This window comes from Tarenaya hassleriana, unplaced genomic scaffold (genome assembly GCF_000463585.1).
Source record: "Tarenaya hassleriana unplaced genomic scaffold, ASM46358v1 Cleome22, whole genome shotgun sequence".
NCBI classification, from domain to species: Eukaryota; Viridiplantae; Streptophyta; class Magnoliopsida; order Brassicales; family Cleomaceae; genus Tarenaya; species Tarenaya hassleriana.
This window is the reverse complement of record NW_010965541.1, coordinates 1,518,464-1,536,334: the sequence shown is the minus strand read 5'-3', so window position 1 is coordinate 1,536,334 and position 17,871 is coordinate 1,518,464. Positions and strand designations below refer to the sequence as shown.

The 17,871-nt window shown below is 39.0% G+C and overlaps 2 protein-coding genes across 2 annotated transcripts; both read right to left on the bottom strand.

Annotated features, from left to right (window-relative positions):
- Positions 1-10,141: 10,141 nt before the first annotated feature.
- LOC104815141 (uncharacterized protein At2g34160-like) lies at positions 10,142-11,086 on the bottom strand. Its single transcript, XM_010543459.1, has 4 exons — positions 10,976-11,086; positions 10,764-10,812; positions 10,320-10,382; positions 10,142-10,251 (listed from the first exon to the last, which is right to left on the bottom strand). Exons 1-4 carry the CDS (start codon positions 11,084-11,086, stop codon positions 10,142-10,144), a joined length of 333 nt encoding a protein of 110 aa, XP_010541761.1.
- Positions 11,087-11,426: 340 nt separating this feature from the next.
- Positions 11,427-16,588, bottom strand: LOC104815013 (cellulose synthase A catalytic subunit 1 [UDP-forming]-like). Its single transcript, XM_010543293.2, has 14 exons — positions 16,359-16,588; positions 15,695-15,893; positions 15,435-15,568; positions 15,228-15,348; positions 14,950-15,142; positions 14,594-14,860; positions 14,179-14,524; positions 13,944-14,081; positions 13,738-13,863; positions 13,421-13,633; positions 13,078-13,342; positions 12,801-12,997; positions 12,361-12,711; positions 11,427-12,214 (listed from the first exon to the last, which is right to left on the bottom strand). Exons 1-14 carry the CDS (start codon positions 16,437-16,439, stop codon positions 11,627-11,629), a joined length of 3,219 nt encoding a protein of 1,072 aa, XP_010541595.1. The 5' UTR covers positions 16,440-16,588; the 3' UTR covers positions 11,427-11,626.
- Between the last annotated feature and the right edge of the window lie 1,283 nt (positions 16,589-17,871).

Genomic DNA, 17,871 nt, shown 5'->3' with positions numbered 1-17,871 from the left:
CTGAACCGAAGAAGGGTTGTTTCCCGTGATGATAATATCATCCACATATACCAAGAGATAAATCAGATCAGAATTCTGCTTGTGAATGAATAATGACGAGTCTGATAGAGAATTGATAAAGCCAGATTGGACAAGAAACTGACAGAGCTCGTTGTACCATGCCCGAGGGGCCTGCTTGAGACCGTAAATCGCTTTATGAAGCTTGCAGATATGAGACGGCCGATCCTTGTCAATGAAACCAGCAGGCTGAGCCACGTAGACATCCTCATGGAGTGAACCTTGCAAGAATGCATTGTTCACATCTAACTGTCGAAGAGACCAATTTCTGGAAACGGCAATACTTAGAATAACACGAACGGTGGCATGTTTGACCACAGGGCTGAATGTTTCGGTGTAATCCACTCCAGGACGTTGATGAAAGCCTTTGGCAACCAAACGGGCCTTGTACCTGTCAATAGAACCGTCAGAGAGTCTTTTAGTTCGAAACACCCATTTGCAGCCAACGACATTAGAGGCGAAATCAGGCGGAACAAGACTCCAGGTGTCGTTCCGAAGGAGGGCGTTGAACTCTTCAGACATAGCAGCACGCCATTAAGAATGTTTCAGAGCCTGCGTAACACATGTAGGGTCAGGGGAAACAGGAGATATCAAGGTGGTAGTGAGGGAAAATTTTGGATTTGGCTTGGTAATCTAGTTTTTGGATCGGGTAATCATCGGGTGATTGTTTTGTAGGGTAGGAGAGGTTGTATCTGTAATGGACAGAGCATCTGTCGAGGAAATATAGTGGCTGGAGGTACGTGATGTAACAGGAGAATTTTGAGTGGCTGAGTTTGAGACAGATGCTGGAGAAGAATCTCCCAAGGGCTGCTGAGGTGGCAGACGTGATGGTGGTGTATGTGTTGACCAGCAGGGAACAAGAGATGCTGAAGGACTAGGTATGGCGGAAGACTCAGAAACAGGCAGAGATATTTCAGACCTGAGACGCATAAAAGGAAACTGAGATTCAACAAAAGTGACATGTCGAGAGACATAAATTCTAGAGCTAGCAACATGAAGACACAAGAAGGCACTCTGAGACAGTGAGTATCCAACAAAGACACACGGAGAAGACTTGGGCTGAAGTTTGTTGGTGGAATATGGGCGTAACCAGGGAAAGCAGAGACATCCGAAAGTTCGAAGTTTAGAGTAGTTCGGAGAAGTTTTGTAAATGACTTCAAAGGGAGACTGAGACTGAATTACACGTGTAGGCATCCTGTTTATGAGATAAACAGCCGCTGGAAACGCAAGAGACCAATACTCAGACGGAATAGAGGAGTGAGTGAGTAAGGTCATACCCGTTTCGACAATATGTCTGTGTTTTCTTTTCGAAATTCCATTGAGTTCTGGTGTGTGCGGAGGGGTTGTAAAATGTGATATGCCATTCAAGGAAAGAAAATCTCGAAGTGCAACAAACTCCCCACCATTATCAGAATAAAGGGAGAGAAGTTTGCAGCCAAATCGATTTTCAACTAGAGGCTTGAATCTAATGAAAACGTCCGAGACTTGAGACTTACGTTTGAGTGGATATAACCAGGTGTAATGGGTAAAGTGATCCACGAATACAACGTAATATTTGTATCCATCAAAAAACTCGACCGGAGATGACCAGACATCAGAAAATACAATCTCAAGTGGTTTGGACGAAGAAACGGAAGAAGTAGAAAAGGGAAGCTTGTGTGCTTTATTAATCGAGCAAGAGTCACAAGACAAATCAGACTTAGGATAGGAAATAGAAAGACGAGACAAAACTTGACGAAGAACATCCACAGATGGATGCCCAAGCCGAGAGTGCCAATCAGCTATGTTATTTGAGACACTGGAAAATGCATAAACAGACTCAGATGTGACACTAGAAGCAGATGACCATTCATACACTCCATCACGAAGCAGACCTCGAGCAAGAAGCGCCCCCGTTTTGAGATCCTTGACCTGACAGTGGGAGGAGAAAAATTCAACATATACATCATTAGAAAGGCAAAGCTGATATATGGAGATCAGATTTTTGCTGATTGCAGGGGCAAGGAGAACATTCTGTAGGGAACTTATACTCTGCCTCTGTGGAGGATTTGGCCGCAAAGCGTTGTTTCTTTGATGACCAAGAGATAGGATGTCGACTCAAGTAGGATCCATTCCCAACAACAACCTCATCGGATTCAGTATACGGAGAGTGCAGCGCAAGGTTGTCAAAATCTGTCGTGATATGGTGTGATGCTCCAGAATCAAGTATCCAGGGAGATGTTGGTGCAGAGACCATTGACGTATTTGCACATGGTTGCCATGGTGTCTGATGACGAGAGTCAGATGAAGAGTGAGATTGTTGATTGTTTGAGCGGTACATTCTGCAGAATCGAGCACTATGACCCTGAGTGTTGCAGAGCTGACACTTTCCTAGGTAGCCTCGAGTGGGAGGCCTGTTGTTGCGAGGATCAGATTGCTGACGAGAGGAGCCACGCCAAGGAGCTCGAGATCTCTGGGTGACAGCATTCGCCGTGACTGGAATATCAGAAATAGCTAGTACCGCAGCCGAGAGATCAGCTTCATGATTTAGCAGTTTTTCATGAAGCTCAATGAAAGACATGGGAGTGTCTTTGGCAGCAACAACATCCTTGACCGCCTTGAACTCCTCACCAAGACCCGCAAGAATAATGTCCAACAGATCTTCATGATCCATTGGTTTCCCAAGAAGCGATAGTTCATCAGATTTCACCTTAAAGAAGTGCATGTAGTCATCAATAGACTTGTTGGCTTTGGTGTAGCGACACATTTGATCCTTAATCTGCTTTAGGTGTCCTCGACTGGAACGACCATACGTCGAGACCAAGGTATGCCACGCAGCTGCAGAGGAGGCAGCAGAAGCAATTAACGCTTGACAGGAAGTGGAGATTGAACCCAGGAGAGCCGAGAAAATCAGATGATCCTGGCGAAACCAGGGACCGTATTCCGGATTCGGAGACACAGCATTGTCTGAGATGATGGTGGCTGGTGGAACATTGGATGGATCTAGGAATCCATCGAGAGAGTACCCTTGCAGCAGAGCGCGAAACTGAACACTCCAGGTGAGGTAATTGAGGGATGTAAGTTTCGTGATGTTTGAAACATTTATGTTTAGGAGAGGATTCGAGGTATTGGTTGAATCATACGGGGCCACAGTGTCACTGGGAATGTTGGAGGTGTTCGAGTTGATGTCAGACATGACGAGTGAGAAAAAAACGAGGAGGTGACTAGAAGAAGAGAACAGAACAAGAGAATTTGAGAGTCGTCGTTAGACGATGGGAAGCTCTGATACCATGAAAGCAAGATTGTGAAGAATATTTTCTCTTGTTAATTTATTTGATATCTGTACAACTCTTTTTATACAGCAGGAGAAATAACAGAGATTGCTACAAGTCAGGAAACAAGAGCAACAGATTGCTGATTACAATCGTCCAGATATTCTAGAGTAACAGAACAAGATAGATATACTCTAACAGAACGGTTCCGACTTGCCATTAGCCAATCATTTTTTCGGCTCGGATCATCCTGACGGGTTGGAAATATATAGTCTATGTTGTGGTTCTCAACCCTCGATCCCTCACAGATTCGTTCCGAAGCCTCACGTTCGTGCAAAAGAAAACGACACAGAGAAGTTACGAGTTCAATACCGAGGGAAACATCGGTACCTACGTCTCGGAAAGAGAAAGCTGCGTTCGTAGCAAGGGTTACAAACGAAGAAAACCACTGGATACCGCCGTTGACGACACCGAACACGGAGAAAACAAGGATCTCCGCCGGAAGAGAGAGAACCAAAAGGAAGAGATGAAAAAACCAATACAGCGAGAAACAACAAGCTCTAAGGCTAATAACACGTCCCCTGCAGAAAGACGTTTTTATCCCTTCGATATTTGAAAACCTCCGTCTCAAGTAGAAACTTCTGTATCATCCACTTTTGATAGGTGGTTTGCTAAAAATAACTCACAAATCTCCATCTTCCTCCGCAAACCTGCAAAAGAAAAAAAAAACACACAAAAGAAAAATGTCAAATCTAAACCCTAGCACTCTAGAAGAGTTTTTACGTACCGAGAGTACCATAAGTATGTTTCAGCGTGCACGTACATAGCCACCATTCTACCGACCTCACCGATCCGAGAAGTGTCGAATCGATTCCTTCGATAGAACCCTAAGCGAGTGTCCCCCGACACCTCCGCTTCCGAAGACTACATGTAACCTTGATTAGTATGACTCCCTACAGTCTTATTCAGATCCCTAAAGTCCCATATCACTAAAGTCCTATTCAGACCCCCTAAAGTCCTAATTAGACCACTAAAGTCATATTTAGACATATATCAATCCCTAATTAGACTTTTAATAATCTAATATGATCTAACCAAGTCTAAACCGACTTAGTTACCTTCTAATCAGACCACTAAAGTTCTAATTAGACACATACCAATCCCTAATTAGACTTTTAATAAACTAATCAGACCTAACCAAGATAAACCGACTTAGCTACTTTCTAATCAGATCCTATTAAAGTTTAATTGGTCCTAACTAATTCCTAGACTCAACTCTACAGATTTGACCTGACCTAAAACGATCTCTACAGACCTGTACCTGTAGAAATAAATAAAGCAGATATAATAATAAATATTTCTAAATATATATTTTCCGGATTTGATAATATCTCCATTATACGATATATCTCGTAATATTTTTCAAGATTCGGTATATCTCAACAGTACCTATTGAGTTCTAGACATAACCGACTCCTAAACCAACCCGTTTTAGCCAAATCTCTACTATTCAGATCTGACTGGTCAAAATATCGGACTCTATGACTCAAAACTGGTAACCAGAAGTCCTATCTAGCTTTAAACTATAGGTAATGCCTAAGCCTACAACCAAAATTTTCAAACCGGACACTATCAGAGCTAATTGAACCAAACATACCTAAACAAGACACTTCAGACCTTATACCGATCAAATCTAGTCCTAATCAACCAACCCAGATAAAACCTATCAATATTACCCCTAACCAGATAAATCAGACTCTTAATCCAACCTAAACCAGTCTAAACGGATCTGAATTTACTGAAACCAGATCCAATTGATCCAAACCGAACAATTCTAGTTTTAACTAGACAAATCATGCCCTAAATTAGATCTAAACCAGTCTAAACTGATATGAATGGACCTAAACCGGATTCAATTGACCTAAAGCGGTCTAAATTTAATATAACCGAATAAATCAGACCCTTAATCAGACCTAAATCAGTCTGAACCGGTCTGACTTGACATAAACCAGATCTAGATTGACTAGAACTGGCCTAAACCGGTCCAATTGACCCTAAACAAGACGTGAACCGGTCCGGTTTAATCTAACCGATCAACTGTTGTCCAATTTTGGTTAATGATTTGACCGGAATTTTAGGCCTAAAACACTCGATCTTTGTTTCGGATTGAAGAGCAGACGATATGAAATGGAATAGGTGACACAACAAAGGGGTATGACTGTCCTTTGATATCGTCATGATTCCTTGGCAAATGAATGAAAATCTCACACAAACACTTGCGAGAACTTGGCTCGCATGCTTCGGTATCTCATCTAGGCTACATGAACAAGCAAAGAGTCGAAGACAACAGCCTTTAAGTAGGCAAAACAAAACAGGCGTGAAAGGAACACAAAAAAAAGGTCACATAGGCAAAGTTGAAAGGAAAATGCAGCAAATCCATAAGGAAGGCTAAAACAGTGCAGTAGAGACATTCGCAAACTCAACTTGGAGGCTTGCCATGTGATCTCGTCTTGCCTTTTTTGGTCTCAATCTGTCATGACGTCTATTGACCAATTGTTGTTCAATTTTCTCTGTTTTTGGTCCAATTTTTGGTGGGTTTGAGTTTTTAACTTATTGAACCCATTTCGTGGTTTGATGTTATTGGGCTCCCACAAGCTTGCTAAGTAGGATTTGTACCCATAAATAAATGACCTAATATTTTTTTGGTTCACACAACCATAGTTTTTAGAATAATTTAATAAAGGAAATATGTAGAAAAAAATCCGAACCATAAGATGTATTTTCTTGGTTTTCAATAGCAATAGGTTATTTAATGGGTTGGACTTTTTAGGTCCATTTTGTTTTTTATTCTTAACTTATTGAATCCATTTCGCGGGTTGATGTTATTGGGCTCCCACGGTTAGCTTAGGAATACGATCCAGTGAAGAAAGAGAATTTTTCGTATAGGCCCATTAATACATAAACCCAATTAATGATGGTTTCGGTTGAATAACCCACATTATTACTAATGTATTGAAAAAGGAGGACTAACCACGAGCACAAGAAACATTTTGGATATTTTATTCACGAGAATTTTGGAAAACGTATTATCGAGTGAAAATTATTGAAGCTAATAATAATAATAATCAAGAGTAACGGTCGGGGAAAGAGAAAACAGAGGATGGTGTTCGGAGAGCGAGGGAAGGAGCCACATCAGACATTGTTTGTCATTGACCTCGCTTGACACGTGGTACACACACGTGTATATATAATTATATTATCAATCGTGTTCCACTGTAAAAAAATTTGCTATTGTTTTTTAAAATTGTTAAATTATTATTATTATTATTATTAATATTTATTTTTTTATTAAATAGAAAAAACCCGAAACCCGATCCGAACCCGTCCGAAGTCCTATAGAGCCGGACTCCGGACCACCGATCATAAGCCCGAAAAATAAATAGGCGGGCTGATCCGACCCGAAAAATTCGAAGCCCGAATTAAGTCCGGTCCGAATCCGGCCCGGCCCGCCCATTTTACACCCTAGAAAAATTGCATTGGGCTTCGTATTATTTTGTAGATATATATTTTTAAAATTTAAAAACAATTATTATCGTTCTTTAGTAGATATTTTATTTAATTATAAAAGGGTTATTTGTGAAAACTGATTTTTTTTTCTTTTTTGATTAATTTTTTCCAATAAGATGGACAAAATACTAGGAAGATCTTTTCCATCAGCAAAGTTAAAAACTTTTTCCATTGTTGGTGCAACCATGTGGTAATTAATACCTAGTGTATTGATATATAGATCTAAATATTAATTGGTGTCCAAACGTATAGAATTTCTTGTAGTGTAAATTTCATTATATCAACACGATATAATTACAATTTCTTGTGCGATTTGTGATATAAATGGTTAAACTCGATTAATCACATTCTCTTTCAATATTCTCGAAATTGTGACCCCTAAGCCCATGCGAGGGAAATACATATATGGACCACCCCTACATAATTCTGAGTCTAATGCTAAGCCCACTCGAGGGAAATACAAATATGGAAAATTCTGTACCCACCCACTACATAATTCTAAGTCTAAAATCCATTGGGCTTATTTTTTCGATTATTCCTACAAAAATATTTGGTTTCAAAATTCGACCGCCGTCGTCGTCGTCTTCGTGTCCGTAGGACGACGTTGAATCGATTCCCACATTTCCAGAAGAAGCGGAAGAATAGGAGAGCAGAGGGCTCTGTTATTGGAGAAAGGTTGCCCGCTTATGGTTCATAATTAATTAACCCATTAATTGTTGGTTTAAACTCTCTATTTGGAAGAATTTCCATCTAAGGCAAAAGGTCTGATGTATTATTATGAGCCCAGGCCTGCATATGTCAACGCATTTCTTGGTTTAAACTCTCTCTCTCTCTCTCTCTCTCTCTCTCTCTCTCTCTCGTCTTCAAAATCCAAGTCAGAGCTCGAGCGAGAGGTTGGGCAGTTCTTGGATTGAGGTAATTTTGCATTAATGCGTTTTGATTTTGAGATAAATAGCTGTATGGATCGATGTTCTTGGCAGGCTTCAGATTTCTGTCTTTTTTTTTTTTGTATATGAAACACTAAATCGATTATCATTCACCTTTAAAATATATATATATATATATATATTTACGGTGGAAATATACCTAATAAGCGTATACGAGAAATGCAATTTTGATTTAGACAGAACCCCACCCACCCATCATTTGTCTGAAAACTCCAAACAACTCGGAAACCGAACTCAGATACTCCGCCCAGACATTCGGATTCAGAGCCTGATACCTTGAAAATCCGATGTCTAATATGGTTTCCGTTGTTTCTACAACTCACTTTTTTTTTTTTTTTGCGATGCTAATTTACCATACACTCCGTCGAATGTTTGGACCGAGATGTTGAAGAAATAATCTTAAAAATGTGTTTTAGTTTTCAATATTATTCCAATTATTAATTATTTCCATTTTTTTTTATCACTGCAATTCGTAAAACTCTCATGATTAGGAGATTTTTTTTTCTATTAATTCTAGCTGTTTTCAAAGTAGGGTTGTACAACCCAGCCCATTTAATCAAAAGCCGTATGGGCTTTATGATTTTTAGGCTTAGATTAATCCAACCCAACAAAAATAAACTAAAATTTAAATGGATTGGGCTAATCCACGAATCCAATTAAACCCAATTCATCAATTAAATTATAATTAAATCATGAACTAATTAATTAATAAATAGATATTAATGAATTTTACAAAAAAAACAGAATAAAATAAAATTTTAAGTACATTTGTCAAAACAATTGTTTATAAAATAATAGATATTAATTCACAACAATTGTTTATAAAATTTTATTTAGCCAAATAACTGGATTGAATTTGTCATTCCGGTTTATTTCGTTTCAAATTTCAAATTCGATTCGTTTCGATTCTAACAAATTTATTTTGATTTGAATCGAGAAAGCTTTAGTCCCCATATCCGTCTTTACTCTTTCTGTAATTGACTTCCTCCCGCTCCCAACCAACCTTTTCCTTTGATAGGTCTTCCACTAGTGGCTGATCTATTAAAGAAGCCGCCCTCCTTTCCTTTATCTTTCTTGGGTTAGCTCCGACTATCAAGATGAGTTAAATGGTCACATTCAAATTTGATTTATTCCTCTCCACATTTGATTCACTTCAATTCGAATGGATTCATATCGATTCAACTTCGATTCGTTCCATTTAGAACCGATTCATTACGGTTCAACTTCGATTCGGATCGTATAGAGTTTTTTTTTAAAACTTATTCTATTTGTATTAAAGTCGAACATATGTATGGGTACATAAGAAATGTATTGAATCGTTCGCAATTTCGAATATGAAATTCAAAGGGATCAAATAGAAAATAATACTCTGAATCATAAAACTATAATGAAAGTTACGATCAACCAATATTTATCGAATTTGAAATTAAATGGTGTATATTCTTTTGTTGATAACTTAGAGGATTAAAAACATATACATTTTTTTGTTTTTTTTTTTTGAATGTTTGGCAGATTATTATGAAGACGGAGAACTCCCATCAGTCATTTGGCCGTCGAGACGGCTCTCACGACATGCTCATTATTTTCTCATTGCTCATCCTGGGGATGCTGGTCTTGTTAGCGTTCTTATGGTGCTGTTTTTTCCACCGATCGCCGCATCGTTCGCCAGATATCCATCCGGAGACCGATCGAACTCCCCGAGATCGCGTAGATATTGTGGATGATATAATTTAGTTTTGAAAATATTGTTATGAACGTAATATTAGATAATTATAAAAAAAAAAAAAAACTTATTTTGTGGGATGTTATTTACCAATTCGACTTGTTAATTATAGGATTATAAACATTTTAACTTGACTCTCTCAGTAATTCTCCTTGTACGTCTGTGTATGTATTTTTTTTTATGTATTTAAGGTTTTCTAATATTTCTGAAACAAAATGTTAATTTTGTTTTCTTGTTACAGAGTTTAGTTCGAAATTGAATTTTGTATTAATTTGTGTTGGCTTATGGAATTGGTTCTAGTGAATTGCGGTCTTTTTTAAAATCAAAACTTCAAAAACCAATAACCCATCTTCCACTTGTAATTTTTTTTAAGAGAAAAGTTCAAATTTAGATATAGAAAAAAAATTACAAATAATCATTTCGAAAATATAATGATGAGAAATAAAGATGCATGGACAGTGTTGCTTACACAATTGATTAACAATTTTAAGACAAGCAGACGGAAGAAAAAAAAAACTCACAACTCGGTTTAGTTATGTGTTCTTCTTCAATGGGATGGCTTCTTCTTCAGCCGCCCATTGAAGAAGAACACATAACTAAACCGAGTTGTGAGTTTTTTTGGGATGAACGGCGTTAGTAACCTTGGCCTTTTGAATGGGTCGTGCTCCCATCCCTTGCTCCATATCCACAGTTGAAGTCATGATTTCTGCCACGTTTAACAAATCAAATCTAAATCCAAAGCAAACCCAATTGCAACAAAATGCTCAATCTTACTCTTCTCCGTAGCAAACCCTTTGCTCTTGAGGATCTCCACGATCGTCACAACCTTTGCCACTGCTGTTTACACACAAATCCAGATTTTAACCCTAAAACATCCGACCCGAAATTTAAATATCCTTCTGCGGAGAATTAGATTAATTTACGTTTATGTATATATGTTATTTGGTTTTTGTTGAATCAATAATATAAGATTTCTTACACAAACTTTGATTAAAAAAATCTGTATATTGGTATCCGTATATGGTTATAGAAAAGTAGTTTTTTTTATAATCCGTAAATTCATCGAATTTTTGACCGAATTACATTTTTCAGATTGGAAAGAAACTTTGTATCAAATATTATTGACATCCAATCTTGGATTATAGAAAAATAATTTGTTATCTTTTGATATACATATGTATAATAAGTTAATAACCACTATAAAATTCACCAACTTACCCAATCCAAGACCCGATAACTCGACCTCGTTGCGCTGCTGCATTTGTCTCTGCGATGAGGGGAGAAAATGAACTAAACAAAAGGGATCGGAATCTTCGCACGTGCGGAAAAAGATATAACTTTTTAGAACATATATGTATACTTGTATACATGCATATGGTATGATACATTAACAAATATACACACACATATACACACATATATATATACACCTTGGCAAGATTGACGTAAAAGAAGAGAGGTCGCTTCATGTTGGAAACTTGGATTCGATTCTTGTTGTTGTTGTTGTTCATGTTCTCGGATCCATCTTTTGCCTTCTCCATCTTCAATCTTCTTATCCTTTTTCCTTCAGAACAATTTTCCACCCATATACATATATATGTACGTATGTATGTAGATGTATGTACCGCCGTTAATTGCGACGTGAAAGCACGTCAGTCTCCTATAGAAGAGGCAGATATTGGCACTGAGCAAACAATATGATAATGAAACATGACGTTAACCATTTAGACATTTGTTTTATGATTCTGATTTTCTTTCCCGTGGTGTAAATTTATGAATTATTATTATTATTATTATTATTATTAAAATTCTAATATATCATATGATCTTTGAAAAAAATAATGGTATGAACCCTACAAATTCATACAGCAAAAATAAATTGTAAAAAATAAAATAAAATCTAATACATCATGATCTTTGAAAAAAAAATGGTACGAACCCTTCAAATCCATACACCAAATGTATGGTGAAAGTCAATTAAGGACAAGCATAGGTTCTCGATGTTTTTATGCCCATGAACAGAAAACAGAGCATCACTCCAATGTCTATGGCAGAGACAGAGACAGAGACAGAGACGAACCCTAACAGTCAATCCCACACCAATGTTTAGAAGCAATCTTTCCCGGATCGGCGTCGAACGGATTGATCCGAGCCCACAACAACGAGAAAACCGACGCCAGAAGGATCGACCAGACAATCACGATTGTCGGAGTTCTGTTCTGTCTTCCCAGCAAACCTTTCAAGAACGGATACAAATGCATGATCACCCACATCGCGAAGAACAGTCTCCCAACCAGCGGTCCCCACGAGTCGTAGCCACTGTTGATGGCGGACGAGACCCCGGCCACGATCCCCACGAGGTTCACGATGATCACCGTGGTCGGCGGGATCAGGAGAGACGTCCATTTGAATACGTATAGCTCCGAGAATTCCCCGTCTTCGTCCGATGCCTTTGACGTGACCGTGAAGTTTGTGTCGATGCCCGCTAGCACTTTCAGAAGCCCTTGGAAGACGGCAAAGAGATGAGCCGATGTGCCTCCGATCATCCAGAACTGCTCGTTCCTCCACCATTCCTCGATCGAGATCCCGCCCCATCGGATCTCGAGTATTCCCGTCGCAGCTATTGACCCGAATAGGAGGATGAACACACCGCTTGCCAGCGTGGTTAGCTGCAGTTTTTTGTTTCGTTTCAGACAAGTTAACAGACATCAAGAATAACGTACCGGGATTTCCATATGGACGTTTTTCTTAGCCTAAACCAAAATAATAAATCTGATTTCAATGTAAAGTTTGAAACTTTATCGGTTTAGGGTACCTCGGGGATGATGAAACTGTCGGTGATGAGGCAGACGGCGGGAATGAAGCAGTAAATGAGGAGAGGGATCGAGGTGAGGGGGTAAACAATGGTGTTGATGTATGCAATTCTTTCCAGAAGCTTCAACCGGCCGTTATAGCCGTACCATATCGGACAATGCCGGGAAAGCAAGATCTCGATCGATCCTAATGCCCACCGAAGCACCTGGTTCAGACGGTCCGACAGATTTATCGGGGCGGACCCTTTGAAAGCCGCAAGAGGAGGCATACAGTATATGGATATCCAGCCACGAACATGCATTTTGAAGCCGGTTAGGATATCTTCCGTTACAGATCCGTATATCCAACCGATCTGAAAAAGAAAACCAGAAAGATATCGACCAGTAAATCTTGTTTTCGAAATGTAGAAGAGAAGAGATTAGATTTAAAATCGATACTGACCTCTTTGCCCCATTCGGTTTTGTCTTCGTAGCCGCAGCTTATGACGTGAATTGCTTCTTTCAGGAGCGTTGCCGGGTTGGTTGAAGGCGGAATTCCGCCTTTTTCCATGAAAGTGGCTGCCACGAGTACCGAAGACTGACCAAAACGCTTCTCTAACCTCTTCTGGGACATAAGAAACGGGCTCTCGTCCTCGTACCCTACAAGACAAGAACAGAGTTTCATACGAATTCCGTCAAGGTTGTTTCGGGAAACGGAAAAGTTCTCGTAGGATGTAAACCTTCGCCCATCTCTTCCATGTCTTCCGCACTAAAAACAGGAAGATTAGAATTGATCCTCGCCATTCCTCGGTTACTATCATGGTACTTCTTGTTCGGGTTCTTCCCCTTCCTCTTCGATCCACAACAGCTCTTAACGATAATGTTCGGCTCAAAATCCTCGTCGGTCAATATCGGATCGTACCCGTATAGAGCTTTCCTATTGAAACAACACCCCGTCCCCACATATACCGGGCCTTGGATTCCGTCTAACCCTCTCAAGTTTAGCTGCAAATTTACAAGAAGAGATGTAACGTAAGAGCTGAATACAGATTGTCTGCAGTCATATAAGGCGAAGAAGCTTACGTCGAAGAAAACGACATTCCGGTTGGCATATCTATCGTGCAAGTCGATGCCGTCAAAACGCTGCGGGAACTGTACATAACAGCATTTCCTCCCGATATTCGGGTCCATCATAAAGCACATGGCTTCTTTAATGGCTTTGCTGTTATTGAAGTAGTGATCGCAGTCCACGTTCAATAGATATGCTCCATTGGTCAATACAGCGGAAACCCGTATCTGCAAATCACGAGACCGGCAGCAAATCAACGAAACCAGACATCAGGAAAAAAGGATGCGAAAGAAAGAACAGTGTAAAAGCTATATATGAAGCATGGTTAGACCAGAGCATTCATGGCTCCTGCTTTCTTGTGGTGCTGAAAACCGGGACGTTTCTCACGGGATACGTAAACAAGACGGGGCAGTTCGTTTCCCTCTACGTCCGGACCACCTCCTTGACCAAGGAAAACCTGTTAACGGACATTATAGGATTATTACAGGAGAAGATTCATCCCGATTCCTCGGTCAGGAAACACAATCATTATAATACCTGGATCATTGCAGGATGGTCCCGAGGATTGTTACCCGGCCATGGACTCCCATCCTGCATTGTCCAACCTTCTTCCGGAACTTTCTGAGCTTTGCAAACGAGGGCGTTTATCCTCACCTTGAACTCCTCGTACTCTCTCTGTCGAAAAAGGTTCAAACATTTTAGCGATATTCTCGAAATCTTTAACAGAAAACATAGCCCGTCTTTTGATATTTTTGTTTTCTTAACGACTCGCCTTCATCGCACGACGCCCTTTGACAAAAGAATGCTGGATCTTATCCTTCAGATAATCTATCTTTCGCGCAAAATAAAACTCCGGAGCTCGGGGCTCAATGCTGTGCTTCTTGCAGAAGGGCACCCACTTCTTTGCGAACGCGGCCGTCTCTGAAAGAGCTTCGAAAGTCAGCATTGCCGAACCGTCATCCGAGACATAACACGACACTTTATCCACAGGATAATCGACTGCAAGAATTGACAGAACTGTGTTTGCAGTCACGAGTGGCGGCTCTTTCATAGGGTCCACTGTACTAACGAATATATCCACGGGAGCTAACTGCGACGGGAAACCTTCCCGATCGTATCTGCAAGCACAAAAACGATAAAAAAAAACCCAGTTTTTTTTTTGTAATTGAGGAGGTGAACTGACTAACCTTAGCGAGAGCAGGTCAAGATAAGTCTCGCGGTTAATAGGAGACCATTTCGGAAACTGGTCTAGAAGCCAAGACAATGCAAACCATATCTCGCAGATGACAGACGTAATCCACAGCACATATGCCTCGTTCACGGGATTTGCGACTCGGTATTGCAAGAAGAAAGATAGAATGATAAGCCGGGCAATGATCACGATACGGTAAAGTGTCATATAAACCGAACTGATGGGAATTACACGGCTCAGCGGTAGCCTAGCATCGTCAGCCCTGTTGTTATCGAATGTCTAATCAAAATCTCGGATGAAATGAGGGAGAAGTTTAATAAAAAATATCGGACGGAAAGTTTTAAAACTCACATATGAACTTCATCCACATTCGAACCAGTTCCTTCTATGTCTCCTCCTGCCTTCAGTTCCGAAATTTTGCTGCTCATACGAAGCATATCGTTTTCTTGTTTGAGTTTCCAACCTTCGATTCTTTCCTTCCAGTCCACGTGCCCGATCCCGTAAGAGTTCAAGGCCTTTGACGGGTCCACGATTCTAACTGGAACTGCAGAAGAAAAGAAATGACGGCCAATCAGTTAAAGATCAAAGATTTGCTGTGAAGCAGAAGTTAAGGTCAGATAAACATGTACTTGGCTGTGTTGGATCGACGTAATGCGATGTAGCGGAATTCTTTTCAGACGGAACCAGAGGACCCGATGTTGTCCGGACAGACTGGATATCGATTGTAGCAGATGGAATCTCACCGGACACCTTTCAAAAACAAGAACATGAAAACAAAAAAATCTTCAGATATAAACGGATTTATCAGCGTCAGTTACAGATTATCCATTCCATACCGTACGGCCTTGAGAGTGGAGATGAATCTGTCTGTGAGCTCCATGTCTAGAGGACATTGAAAATTCAGAGCTGAACTCGTTCTCCAAATCATCCGCGCCATCCCCATCGTCATCTCCATCAACACGAACACTCCCTGAAATACAGTTTATCCATCATCATCATCATCATCAGAATGAATGGTTTCCACTAACAGTTTACACAACTTTGAACAACGAATCCGCCATCCATATTCAGAATGAATGGAATGAAAGATTCATACCTCTGTGCCTTTTGTACCTGGTCTTGCATTTAGGGCAGCATTGTGTGCCGTCTTTGCGTTCATATTCGTAACACGGCCGACAAACTGGAAAAGCACATTCATTACACGCGACAAACAGATCTCCGGCGGCTGTTAACCCGATATCGTCTCCACATATTTGGCACATTTGGCTGATATTCATGTTCTTCAGAGGTTTTGGCTGCATCATCATTCAGTGTCAACAAAAGAAAAAAAAAGACTCAATCTTTCCTTGAGCATGAGCGCATGTCATTTGCACAAAAGGACAAGGCTTTGTCTTTGTCCGGACAGAAGCACAAACAAGCCAGAAACTTTGCTCCTACGCAACTAATCTCATTGATCTGAAACAAAGTGCGCGATTCGCGAATGAAGATCTCACTGTTGATCAAACTAATGGACGATTGACCAGTATCAGGCAAAACCCGCCTCTGCCATTTTACCGAGTCAGTGAAAAGCTCAGAGCTTTAAGGCAGAATTCGAGTTTTTCGATCAAAAGAATTCAAAGAGAGAGAAACCCAGATCTGATATGTCGATCAAAGTGCAAAATACACGGCCAAAACTAAAACCCGGAGACCAAAAATTGAGGCGGATAGTTTTTGTCGGACTGCGAAAAAATCGGAGGGCTAGTAAGCTGAAGAACACAAACCTCGCCGTCGGAATCGTGTTGAATCCGGACGAGCTCGTTCGTCCGGTAAGACCCGGCGACCATTCCGGCACCGGCTTGCATGTTTTCCGACCGTTACGTTACCCTCTCCGTTGGTGTTCTCCGATCATAAACAAATGGTGCGGCGGACGCAGAGAAATAAAAAAAAAGAATTAAATGAAAATAAAAATGAAAAATATATGTTCCCCTTCAACAACAAAATGCAGAAATGTCTGAAAAATCTCTCTTTTAAACACAATATTACAACTCAGTGATCTCTGTCTCCGTGAGTGTTCCGCGTTTTTGTACGAAGGATGTTTCAGTTTCCATGACGCTAAAGGAAAGAAACCGGTCGAACCGGGTAGATTCTTTGCCAACTTTATCTCACCTATTTTTTTTTCACAATTGTTTTTTACCTTTTAAATCTCTTTTTATTTATTATTTGCTATTTTATTTCATATTAATTTAGGCTGTAACATGTAATTTTGGGCCGAATCATCGAAGAAACATGCCGATAAATATATATATATATATATATATATATATATATATTCAGTATATAAAATAGTATATCTCAATGTATAATTCGATTAAGTATCCTGTGTTTAAATATATATGTTCTCTATTTCATTTTTTCCGGTATTATAATAAGGAAAGTTTATTTTGTTGAAAAAATCATTTTTTTGTCGAAAAATAATAAGGAAAGTTTGCAAAATACCTTTATGAATTTAAAAATACCAATACTGCATTTGATTTTAAATTTTGTATTATACTACGTCGTACAGGTTGTTTATAATAATCGTATTGGATTCTAGTTCTTTCTCGAAAAAAATTAATATTTGTTTTGTTTTGTTGTATATTACCGGTGTTATTGTGGGAGATCAATCTTAATTATCGATAAATTATTCCAATTTTCTTTTTTGCATAACCTTATATCCCTTAATTTCTTTAATAATTGGAAAATTCTAAAAAAATTAACTATAATTTAATTATCATAGTCATACTAAACTATTTCGATTTCCATATTCACCATTAATTATTAATTTTTTTTACCAAAAAATACATAACTTTTGATTTTTTTTGAAAAGTTTTCGATCGTTTAAAAATTCAGTCAAAATGTGAACGATCAACACTTGTGTGATCGTTGAATTTGTCTGATACCACCATAAATTAAAAAATGAATACAAATAAATAAAATAATAATAAAAATATGTATATATATATATGTATTTGTATATATATATATATTATGTATGTATGTATGTATTTGTATACATATATGTATAAATATATGTATGTGTATATATATATGCGTGTGTATATATATATATATATCCACCATGAGTGAAAGCATGCTAGATCCCAGTGTTCAGATATACAAAATTGAGACTGCACAATATTGTTATGGTTGAATTGAATTTGAGTTGAAAAAAATAATTGGGATGTTGTGAAAGTTCTTTTAGCATTAAATTAATGCAAAACTAAAAAAATTGTTATTGAAAATTGAATAAAATAA

Excerpts from the sequence above, each read along its gene's own strand:
- LOC104815141 (XM_010543459.1), bottom strand. The coding sequence starts at position 11,086 with ATGGAGAAGGCAAAAGATGGATCCGAGAACATGAACAACAACAACAAC. Across the intron at positions 10,383-10,763 it reads GTTATCGGGTCTTGGATTGG|CAGTGGCAAAGGTTGTGACG; the intron begins GTAAGTTGGTGA and ends GTGTGTAAACAG. Across the intron at positions 10,252-10,319 it reads AGGGTTTGCTACGGAGAAGA|AAATCATGACTTCAACTGTG; the intron begins GTAAGATTGAGC and ends TAAACGTGGCAG.
- LOC104815013 (XM_010543293.2), bottom strand. The coding sequence starts at position 16,439 with ATGCAAGCCGGTGCCGGAATGGTCGCCGGGTCTTACCGGACGAACGAG. Across the intron at positions 13,864-13,943 it reads ACCATCCTGCAATGATCCAG|GTTTTCCTTGGTCAAGGAGG; the intron begins GTATTATAATGA and ends GTCCGTTAACAG. Across the intron at positions 13,634-13,737 it reads CAGGAGCCATGAATGCTCTG|ATACGGGTTTCCGCTGTATT; the intron begins GTCTAACCATGC and ends CGTGATTTGCAG.